This window comes from Saccopteryx leptura, chromosome X (assembly GCF_036850995.1).
Source record: "Saccopteryx leptura isolate mSacLep1 chromosome X, mSacLep1_pri_phased_curated, whole genome shotgun sequence".
NCBI lineage: Eukaryota > Metazoa > Chordata > Mammalia > Chiroptera > Emballonuridae > Saccopteryx > Saccopteryx leptura.
The window spans coordinates 72,643,062-72,655,131 of NC_089516.1; the positions used below are offsets into that span (position 1 = coordinate 72,643,062).

The following is a 12,070-nucleotide window of genomic DNA, read 5'->3' on the forward strand; positions in this document are numbered from 1 at the left end:
ATAATTGATAAGTAGCCCTTCAGTAAAATTAAAAACTTCCTGCCTAGCCTGTGGTGGTACAGTGGATAAATCTTCAGCCTGGAATGCCAAGGTTGCCGGTTCAAAACCCTGGGCTGCCCTGGTCAAGGCACATACAACCTGCAAGCAATGAACAACTAACTAACACGAAGCAACTATGAGTTGATAGTTCCCATTCCATGCTCCCCTTTCTCTCCTGTCTCTGTAAAATCAATAAATAAAGTATTAAAAAAAAAACTTCCTCTCTGTGAAGGAGAGTGAGACCACAAGCCACAGACTGGGAGAAAATATTTGCAAAAGACACATCTGATAAACAACTGCTATCCAAAATATACAAAGAACTCTTAAGATTCAACAATAAGAGAATAATTTAAAAATGGGCCCAAGACCTGCAGGGATATCTCATCAAAGTAAATATACAGATGGCAAACAAACATTTGAAAAGATGCTCCACATATTATCAAAGAAATGCAAATTAAAACAGTGAGATACCATGACACTCCAACTAGCAGGGCCAAAATGCAGAACCCTGACAACAGCAAATGTTGAGAGCATGTTGAGTAATGGGAATCCTCATTCACTGCTGCTGGGAACACAGAACGGCACAGCCACATTGCAAGACAGTTGGCAGTTTCTTTCTTTTTATTTTTATTTATTTTAGAAGGAGGGGAAGGAGGGGAAGGAAGGAGGGGAAGGAAGGAGGGGAAGGAAGGAGGGGAAGGAAGGAAGGGAGGGAGGGAGGGAGGGAGGGAGGGAGGAAGGAAGGAAGGAAGGAAGGAAGGAAGGAAGGAAGGAAGGAAGGAAGGAAGGAAGGAAAGGAGGAGCAGGAAGAATCAACTCCCATATGTGCCCTGACCAGGCAAGCCTAGGGTTTTAAACTGGTGACTGCAGTGTCCCAGGCTGACACTTTATCCACCGCGCCACCACAGGTCAGGTGAAAGTTGGCAGTTTCTTACAAGACTAAACTTACTCTTGCCATATGCTCCAAAAATCATGTTCCTATTTATCCAAAGGAGTTGAGAACCTTCATCTGTACAAAACCTGTACAAAGATGTTGCCTGACCAGTGGATAGAGCATCGACCTGGAATTCTGAGGTCTGAGATTTGAAACCCTGAGGTCACTGGCTTCAGCACAGACTTACCCAGCTGGAGCACAGGGTCGCTGGCTCAGCTTGAGCCCGTCAGTTACGTTGTGTATGAAAGCAGTCAATAAAAAAGTGCCACAACTACGAGTTGCTGCTTCTCATGTCTCTCACTTTCCACCCCTCCGCTTTCACACACACGTAGAAGTTTACTTGTTTAAATTCTTTACTGAAAATGGTATCTTTGTTTTTGTTTGTTTTTTGTAAAGAGACAGAGAGGGATAGATAGGGACAGACAGGAACAGAGAGAGAAGAGAAGCATCAATCATTAGTTTTTCGTTGCAACACCTTAGTTGTTCATTGATTGCTTTCTCATATGTGCCTTGACCATGGGCCTTCAGCAGACTGAGTCACCCCCCTTGCTCAAGCCAGCGACCTTGGGTCCAAGCTGGTGAGCTTTGCTCAAACCATATGAGCCTGCGCTCAAACTGGTGACCTTGGGGTCTCGAACCTGGGTCCTCCACATCCCAGTCCAATGCTCTATCCATTGTGCCACTGCCTGGTCAGGCGAAAATGGTATCTTTTATTGTGTATAATTACCAGTTATATATTATATATATTAATTACTTGATGACTACCCAGTTTCCATATTCTAGTAGGTTTACATATCATGGTTAGCAAGTTTAGGTTTATTTCACTAACTACTCTAGATCTTACATAGGACAAGTCTCATTCAACTCCTTATAGCCATTGAAAAGATGTCTTCCACCTGGCCTGTGGTGGCACAGTAGATGAAGCATGGAATGCTGAGGTCGCCAGTTCGAAACCCTGGGCTTGCCTGGTCAAGGCACATGCAAATAGCAACTGCTTCTCGCTACTCTCTGCCCCCCTTCTTTTTCTTTCCACCTCCCATCTCCTCTCTAAAATCAATAAAATTAAAAAAATGTATCCCACTTTATCCATAGTTTGCCTACTTCTACTTAATAGAATAAAACAAATATCTTACCATCTGAAATACATCAGAGCCTTCATCAAAATCCACCATAGCAAAAAATACCCTGTTGGTAAATGCGCTGGAGTACCGCCAGGAGTTTGCCAGGATCTCAAACTCTTCAGCAGCTTGCCTGGATGCAATCAGATTTGTGAAGATAAAATAGAAAATATTTTAAAAAGCAATCTAGTTTATCAGCAGTAAAACAAATCCAAAGACTTAACAGCAGTTTTTCCAGTTGGTAGGGGGAGGGAGACTAGAAAGTCAGGTTCCAATGACAGTTAGGACAAATGTTGGCAAACTCTGCCATCATTTTGGCATAAGAGGAGCGTGACCCCACCTGACCTGTGCTGGTGCAGTGGATAAAGCATCAACCTTGAATGCTGAGGTCACCGGTTTAAAACCGTGGGTTTGCCTGGTCAGGGCATATAGGAGAAGCAATTACTATGAGTCGATGCTTCCTGCACCCCCTAAAATCAATAAATAAAATCTTAAAAAAAAAAAGAAAAGAAGCCTAAATCCAAGTTGTGGGTATTTCAATTGAAAGTATTAATTACCTGTTTACACTTCATAGTTTGTGCCTATTTATTATCATAAAACCTGTAGCAGTCACTGGAAAGGCCAGCTAATATGTCTGTACAACAATTTTTACTTTTATTTTATTTTATTTTATTTTTTTGTATTTTTCTGAAGTGAGAAGCGGGAGGCAGTCAGACAGACTCCCGCATGTGCCCAACAAGGATCCACCCGGCATGCCCATCTGGGGGCAATGCTCTGCCCATCTGGGGCGCTGCTCTATTGCAACCAGGGCCATACTAGTGCCTGAGCTGGAGGCCACGGAGCCATCCTCAGCGCCCGGGCCAACTTTGCTCCAATGGAGCCTTGGCTGCAGGAGTGGAAGAGAGACAGAGAGGAAGGAGAGGGGGAAGGGTGGAGAAGCATATGGGCGCTTCTCCTGTGTGCCCTGGCCAGGAATCGAACCCGGGACTCCTGCATGCCAGGCCGACGCTCTACCACTGAGCCAACCAGCCAGGGCCTCTACAACAATTTTTAATAGCCTAAAATACTTCTAAGAGTTCAAAGACAAGTGAAGTATTTTCTACAGTAAAGTAGATGATAATATTAATCCATTTTAAAAATTGCAAGTATAGTACCGTATTTCCCCAAGTATAAGATGCATCTTTTTTCCAAAAAAATTGGGGTCTAAAAGCTGGGTGCATCTTATACAGTGGTTGTAGATTTTTTTACTTGCATTTCCCACTTTCTCGCGCTTGTTTTGGTGCTCATTGTTGAAGACAGTAATTCGTCATCAGACACAGGTGAGGACAAGCTAATGGATAGGAGTTCTGACAGTGGAGTTGCATGAATTTTTTTTGACAGAGACAGAGAGAGAGTCAGAGAGAGGGACAGACAGGCAGAGACAGTCAGCAAGAGAGATGAGAAGCATCAATTCTTCGTTCTGGCTCCTTAGTCTCCTTAGTTGTTCATTGATTGCTTTCTCATCAGTGCCTTGATAGGGAGGGGCCTACAGCAGAGCAAGTGACCCCTTGCTCAAGCCAGCAACCTTGGGCTCAACCCAGTGACCATGGGGTAATGTATATGATCCTACACTCAAGACAGCAAACCCACACTCAAAATGGTGAGCCTGTGTTCAAGCCAGCGATCTCAGGGGTTTTTTATTTTTATTTTGCCTTTTTCTTTTTTTTTACAGAGACAGAAAGACAGTCAGAGAGAGGAATAGATAGGGACAGACAGACGGTAACGAAAAGAGATGAGAAGCATCAATCATCAGTTTTTTGTTGTGACACCTTAGTTGTTCATTACTTTCTCATATGTGCCTTGACCACAGGCCTTCAGCAGACTGAATAAACCCTTGCTCAAGCCAGCGACCTTGGGTCCAAGCTGGTGAGCTTTTTGCTCAAGCCAGATGAGCCCAAGCTCAAGCTGGCGACATAGAGGTCTCAAACCTGGGTCCTCTGCATCCCAGTCTGATGCTTTATCTACTGTGCCACCGCCTGGTCAGGGGACCTCAGGGTTTTGAACCTGGGTCCTCCACATCCCAGTCCAATGCTCTATCCACTGAGCCACCGCCTGGTCAGGCTAAGGGCATCTTTCTTATACTTCTCATTCTGACAGCACCAAACATACAGTATTACACATACTGCTATTGCTTAATTTAATTTTATTTTTTTTGTATTTTTCTGAAGCTAGAAACGGGGAGAGACAGTCAGACAGATTCCTGCATGCGCCCGACCAGGATCCACCCGGCACACCCACCAGGGGGCAACGCTCTGCCCACCAGGGGGCGATGCTCTGCCCCTCCGGGGCATTGCTCTGTTGCGACCAGAGCCACTCTAGCGCCTGGGGCAGAGGCCAAGGAGCCATCCCCAGTGCCCGGGCCATCTTTGCTCCAATGGAGCCTCGGCTGCGGGAGGGGAAGAGAGAGACAGAGAGGAAGGAGAGGGGGAGGGGTGGAAAAGCAGATGGGCGCTTCTCATGTGTGCCCTGGCCAGGAATCGAACCCGGGACTTCTGCACGCCAGGCCGATGCTCTACCACTGAGCCAACCGGCCAGGGCCTAATTTTATTTTTTGAATGACTTTGGGAAAATGTGAGATAATTTTAATTTTGTCTTATAGAAAGTAAGAAATAAAAAGTTAGGTTAATAAGAATTCCATTAATTTGCATATAATTCAGAATTATGAAGGAGTTTCTTTGTTCCATGACATTTTTGTTCATAGTTGATTGCCAGTGAGTGAACTCACAGAATTATGAGTAACTCTAGATTTTAAGTTTATTCATAGTTAATACCTGCTATTCTTTTTTTTTTTTTTTTTTTTTTTTGTATTTTTCTGAAGCTGGAAACGGGGAGAGACAGTCAGACAGACTCCCGCATGCGCCCTACCAGGATCCACCGGGCACGCCCACCAGGGGGCGATGTTCTGCCCCTCCGGGGTATCGCTCGTTGCGACCAGAGCCACTCTAGCACCTGGGGCAGAGGCCAAGGAGCCATCCCCAGCGCCCGGGCCATCTTTGCTCCAATGGAGCCTCGGCTGCGGGAGAGGAAGAGAGAGTCAGAGAGAAAGGAGAGGGGGAGGGGTGAAGAAGCAGATGGGCGCCTCTCCTGTGTGCCCTGGCCGGGAATCGAACCCGGGACCTCCGCACGCCAGGCCGACGCTCCACCACTGAGCCAACCAGCCAGGGCCTCTGCTATTCTTTTTCCTTCTATTTATTTTTAATTTATATTTAGCATATACCCCATAAAATAAGCACTCTGGAACCAAATACATCGACTATCTCCTACCTCTAAGGAGAAAATCCTTTAAGAAGAGTTAGCAAGGCTTGGGTTAGCATAAAATAATATTGTGAAAGGAGGCTGTCTATCCTCGCAGGCGTCTCCAAACTACGGCACGCGGGCCACATGCAGCCCCCTGAGGCCATTTATCTGGCCAATGCTGCACTTCTAGAAGGGGCACCTCTTTCACTGGTGGTCAGTGAGAGAAGCACTGTATGTGGTGGCCCTCCAATGGTCTGAGGGACAGTGAGCTGACCCCCTGTGTAAAAAGTTTGGGGACCCCTGCAGGGATCCAGGCTGTTAGAATTTGGAAAGCCTCCACGCTTTTACTAAATTAGTATTTTTTTTTAAATTAAGTGAGAGGAGGGGAGGCAGAGAGACAGACTCTTCATGCATGTGCCCAGATCAGGATCCATCTGGCAAGCACACTAGGGGGTGATGCTCTGCCCATCTGGGGCTGCTGCTTGATTACTGAGCTATTTTACTGCCTGAAGTGAGTCCATGGAGCCAATCCCAGTGCCCAAGGCCAACTTGCTCGAACCATTCGAGCCATGGATGCTGGAGGATAAAAGAGAGAAAGAGCCTGACCTGGCGGTGGCGCAGTGGATAGAGCGTCAGACTGGGATGCGAAAGACCCAGGTTTGAGACCCCGAGGTCGTCAGCTTGAGCACAGGCTCATCTGGTTTGAGCAAGAATTCACCAGCTTGGACCCAAGGTCGCTGGCTCTAGCAAGGGGTTACTCGGTCTGCTGAAGGCCCACGGTCAAGGCACATATGAGAAAGCAATCAATGAACAACTAAGGTGTCGCAATGCACAACGAAAAACTAAAGATTGATGCTTCTCATCTCTCCGTTCCTGTCTGTCTGTCCCTGTCTATCTCTGACTCTGACTCTCTCTCTGTCTCTGTAAAGAAAAAAAAAAGAAAAAAAAAAGAGAGAGAGAAAGAAAGAAGGGGGAAGGGGGGAGGAAAGGAGGGGAAAAGAAGGGGTGGGGTGGATAAGCAGAGTTCGCTTCTCCTGTGCACTCTGACCAGGAATCAAACCCAGGACTTCCACACGCTGAGCCAACCAGTCAGTGCCTACTAAATTAGTTCCTCACAGCGTAGCTATGTCATTTCATTTAAAGTAAATACCGGCTTGACCTGTGGTGGCACAGTGGATAAAAGTGTCGACCTGGAAATGCTGAGGTCGCCGGTTCGAAACCCTGGGCTTGCCTGGTCAAGGCACATAGAGGAGTTGATGCTTCCAGCTCCTCCCCCCTCCTCTCTCTCTGTCTGTCTCTCCCTCTCTGTCTCTCTCCCTCTCTCTCCTCTCTAAAAATGAATAAATAAAATAAAATAAATAAAATAAGTAGAATCTTCTAAAATTTAAAAAAAATTAAAAAAAAATATTTGAAAAAAAAAAAATAAATACCTATATGACATATACTGATGTAAAATGTAAAAAACCACCAAAATGCAAAAGCTATTTTATTTTTTAGTATATACTATTTTTAACTATCCATAATGCTTTTGTTTAAAGAAATAGCAATCTTTATTCCTAAGATTATTTCGAAACAAAATAAAATCAATCAACTATTATTTGATAAAAGTTTAAGTGAAATTAGTCTCCATTTTCAATGTTTATAATCACTAGAAAATAATCTAGAATGAACACCTCTAATCATGAGTCTTTCTTTTTAAAAAAAAAAAACAACAGCCCAATTCTTCATTTTTAAGATTTTACCTATTCATTTTAGACAGGAGAGAGAGAGAGAGAGAAGGGGGGAGGAGCAGGAATCATCAACTCCCATATGTGCCTTCACCAGGCAAGCCCAGGGTTTTGAAAAGGCGACCTCAGCTTTCCTGGTCGATGCTTTATCCACTGCGCCACCACAGGTCAGGCCCCCTTTTCTTTTAGATTTTAGTTTTTGATTTTTAGAGAGGAAAGAGAAATAAAGGGGGTAGGAGGAACAGGAAGCATCAACCTGTAGTTGCTTCTCATACAAGTCTTCAGAGGACAAGTCCGGGGTTTCGAACCGGTGACTTAAGCATTCTAGGTCAATGTTCTACCCACTGTACCATCACAGGTCAGGCACAGCTTTGTTTTTAAAAAAGTTCTTTTGTAACTCCAAACTTGGATGTAGCCACCATTATTGCGTTAATAAATACCTCTAGTTTTGGGTAGACCAGTTCAAATTTTAAAATTTGTTCCTTCCCAAAGTGAGAGAATATTTGCTTTACATACTACCTTCTGGGGATGCTGTGATAAAACAAGAGTATGAAGTTGAAAGCACCTACAAATAATAAAACACTAGATCTATGCTATGGACCTACATTTATATAAGCTGAAACCAATTTAGAAAACAATTGTTAGATTTATTCCTGTGATAGCTACAGTACTTTATCCTTGTTATCTCATCCTCCGACAAATATGGACAACCAAGAAATGACTATAAAAGAGTCAGAGTAGAATGTGTTACTACAGCTATCCTAAGTCAGGTGTACACATTACCAATTATGTAGTACCCACTAAATTAACGTAATTCTTCTGGGGTTGGAAAATGGTTAAAATCGTACAAGTTATTTCATTTGAAAATGTAGTTGAAGGTTCATACTTGCACACGACACATTGTCTATGAAGTTGGAGAGCAGTGAACATGACAACAACGGAGTAGTTTCTCGGTGGGGCTTTAACAAGGCGACGGAACTTGTCTCCATTCATTCTTATTACAGGCCTTTTATTGGTCCATTCCATCAGCTGACTAACCTTTTCAGATAACACCATCTAAAAAAGATAAAGGCAGCATACTGTTAATACTCTGATCTTGTCATTTAAAGTTTTTTTTAAAAAATTTAAAGATTCATTGATTTTAGCGAGAACAGAGAAAAAGAAGGGGGGAACAGGAAGCATTACCTCGTAATATTTGCTTCTCCTATGTGCCTTGACTATTATAAAACAGTAAAAGATAAAATAAAAAGTACAGAAGAGCCTGACCAGGCGGTGGCACAGTGGATAGTGTCGGACTGGGATGCAGAGGACCCAGGTTCGAGACCCCGAGGTCGCCAGCTTGAGCACGGGCTCATCTGGTTTTAGCAAAAGCCCACCAGCTTGAACCCAAGGTCGCTGGCTCCAGCAAGGGGTTACTCGGTTTGCTGAAGGCCCACGGTCAAGGCACATATGAGAAAGCAATCAATGAACAACTAAGGTGTTGCAACACACAATGAAAAACTAATGATTGATGCTTCTCATCTCTCTTTGTTCCTGTCTGTCTGTCCCTGTCTATCACTCTCTCTGACTCACTCTCTGTCTCTGTAAAAAATAAAAATTAAAAAAATTAAAAATTAAAAAAGTACAGAAGAGCCTGAACAGGCGGTGGCGCAGTGGATAGAGCGTCGGACTGGGATGCCGAGGACCCAGGTTCGAGACCACGAGGTTACCAGCTTGAGCGCGGGTTCATCTGGCTTGAGCAAAAAGCTCACCAGCTTGGAGCTAAGGTCAATGGCTCAAGCAAGGGGTTATTCAGTCTGCTGAAGGCCCGTGGTCAGGGCACATGTGAGAAAGCAATCAATGAACAACTAAGGTGTCGCAACGAAAAATTAATGATTGATGCTTCTCATCTTTCTCCGTCCCTGTCTGTCTGTCCCTATCTATCCCTTTCTCTGACTCTTTCTGTCAGTGTAAAAAAAAAAAAGAGGAGGAAGACAAGATGGCGATGGAGTAGGCAGACGTACCAACTTCCACCTCCCAGAACCAAAGTGGATTATAAACTAATTTTAAGAACCATCATCTGGAAAAATCAACTTTGGACTAAACTAAGAGGATTCTTCAACCAGGGAACACTGAAGAAGCCACGCTAAGACTGGTAGGAAAAGCAGAAATGTGGAGAGGGCTGCACAGCTCCCCGGAGCAAACGGCAGCCGGGAGAGACTCGCGTGGCGGGAAGTGAGTTTAGCAAAGAGGGGAGGGTCCTGAGCCCCAGGAACAAAGCCCCAGCCTGCAGCCCCAGAGCCTAGAAGAGGCGTATGGACAGTATTTAGCTGGAAACAAGACAGGATACTGTTTGTGAGAGACTGATTTCTCAGACCTAGGATTCTTCTTAAAGGGACCACACAGAAAACCTCTCTCACAACCACTCACCCAGGGCTCCGGGGGACGGAGGAGAGAAGAGAGGATCGGAGTAGAAAGAAGAGAGTGTAATCTAGGAGGCACAGGGAAAGACATTTTGAGAGACAGCCACCCTAACCCCTGGGATGAGTCAATCCCCAAATCTGAAGTGAATATTTCCCCTGGAAACAGCAATACCAGCAAGGTGAAGCAGGACACCAGCCAAACAAGCTCTCCAACGGCACTCAGAGCAGAGTCGTTTACAAGGCGGGAACTTTCAGGACTACAGTAGTGAGTGTTAGGGTCTGAGCTGCAGCGCCCCCACCCACACGGCTGAGGGCTTGCCCGAGGGCGGGCGGTGGTGGGATGTGGAAGCGCGGTTCTGTCGGCAAGGGCGGAGGCCAGCTGGCCACAATTGAGGCCCAGGTGTGAGATCAGTCTTGCCCAACTGAGGAGGGGACAAGCAAAACTGGTCAAGGCCAGCTGCGGCCGCCTGCAATCCAGCCTTCAGGGGAAGGGCAGGAGTCCCGGAAGGGGTGGAGACCTGCACTTGAGCAAGGGTGCAGGAGCGAGGCCCCTCCCCACGTAACCAGGGCTTGTGGCCTGACTTTGGAGCCGGATCCTCCTTCGGGGGGTGGAGCCAAAAACCCAGAATTGGTGGAGTCCTGCTACTGAGCACGAGTATGCAGTTCTACCCGGGCTGTGGAGCCAAGGCTTGCAGCCATTCCACGAGTGGGCTCATCCTGTAGGGGCAGGGCGAAAGCCTGGAATCAGGCGGAGACCCACAGCTGAGGAAAGGTGCTCATTCCTGCACTCAGTGCCCAGTATAACGCCACCCACGGGGGCAGGGTGAAGGCCAAGGCCACCGAGGCTTGTACATCCGAGCACGTGATCACAGCCACTCCCATAAAGGAGAGGGAGAAATTACGGCAACACCCATACCCAAACATCCTAGGCAGCAACAGCAGAGGGGGTGGCGGGCCTGCAGACAGACCACACCTAGGGAACATAGACAAAATGAGAAGGCAGAAGTATGCAATAGAAATTAAACAAGAGAAATCCCCATGAAAGGACCTGAATGAGTCAGATATAACTAAATTACCAGATGCAAAGTTTAAAATAATGATTGTTGAAATGCTCAATCAAAGATCTTAGAACAACAATAGATGGTCATTACTAACACCTAAATAAAGACATAGCAAATATAAAAAAGGACATTGAAATAATAAAAAAGAATCAGTCAGAAATGACAAATACAATATCAGAAATGAAGAACACAATGGAAGGAATTAAAAGCAGGATGGATGAAGCTGAGAATTGATTCAGCAAGTTACAAGATAAATAAAGGCATGAAAGCAGAGCAGCAAAAAGAAGAGAGACTCAAAAAGTCTGAAGAAACTCTAAGAGAGCTCTGTGACAACATGAAGAGAAATAACATCCGCATCATAAGAGTTCCTGAAGAAGAAGAGAAAGAACAAGGGATAGAGACTTTGTTCAAACATATCATACCTGAGAGGTGCTGTACGTCCAAGATGGTGGCGCCCTGTAGGCCAGACAAACTGTGAGGTAAACAGCTGAGGGGGAGGAGACGGTGGTGACCATGAAAGGCACCAAGTTGACAGCACTGGAAACTGAATTACCAAGTGTCCCCAGAACAGAGAAAAAGATGGCAGCGGAGTAGGCGGACGCACAGACACCCAGCTCTCACCACCAAACTGGAATACAAATCAATTTAGGAAAAATCAGCATGAAAAAACAACTCTGAACTGCAAGAACAGCTCTCAAAAACCTAGGAGTAAAGAAGAAGCCACAGCAAACCTGGTAGGGAGCGCCTGAATCTCCCTTGCTTACAGGAACGGAGGGGGGGGGGTGAGGCTGAGAGCCCAGAGAGGATCTCACACAAGGGAAAAGAGCAGAAACTGCTGCTCACAGCCACTTGCCTGGCAACTAGGGAGTGAGGTGTGTTGAAAAGACCAGCTTGCCTGACCTGTGGTGGCGCAGTGGGTAAAGCGTCGACCTGGAAATGCTGAGGTCGCCGGTTCGAAACCCTGGGCCTGCCTGGTCAAGGCACATATGGGAGTTGATGCTTCCAGCTCCTCCCCCCTTCTCTCTCTCTGTCTCTCTCTCCTCTGTCTCTCTCCTCTCTAAAAAAAAAAAAAAAAAAAAAAAAAAAAAAAAAAAAAAAAAAAAAAAAAAAAATAAAAAAAAGACCAGCTTATCTCCCAAGTGCAAAGGAAAGAGAGGGACAGACTGTGAGGGGCTCAAGAATGAAGGAGATGACCTAAAAAAGCTGATTCATCTGTGCTGTAGGCGGCCATAGCTGGGGGAGGGACTGAACCTTTCACAAAACAGAGCTGAACTGCTTCCGGATCAGAAATCTCTGGACATCTATCCAGCTCCAATCAGCACAACAAGACACAGCTGAAAACAAGAAGTGGGGAGGAGGGGGAGTAACTCAGGTCTCCATGAAGATCTGAGATACACCTCCCCCTACTGAAGCTGAGAAAACACCCTGCCCCCAGTGAGATTAGTTGACTAAAGAGGCCATCAGAGTCTCAGGTTACACCCACCGCATTCCTGGATACAGTTTCAAGGAAGCC

The 12,070-nt window shown here is 45.6% G+C and overlaps 1 protein-coding gene across 2 annotated transcripts in view; it reads right to left on the reverse strand.

Moving 5' to 3' along the window:
• The window catches only part of MAGT1 (magnesium transporter 1), a 55,699-nt gene that overhangs the window by 28,037 nt on the left and 15,592 nt on the right, over positions 1-12,070 (reverse strand). Inside the window, exons 2-3 of one of the 2 annotated variants that reach the window (XM_066357926.1) lie at positions 7,981-8,150; positions 2,107-2,224 (exon numbers count right to left, since the gene is read on the reverse strand). In XM_066357926.1, the coding sequence (XP_066214023.1) occupies positions 2,107-2,224; positions 7,981-8,150 (288 nt within the window). The remainder of the gene's footprint in view (positions 1-2,106; positions 2,225-7,980; positions 8,151-12,070) is intronic. The other variant, XM_066357927.1, reaches the window with a different exon arrangement.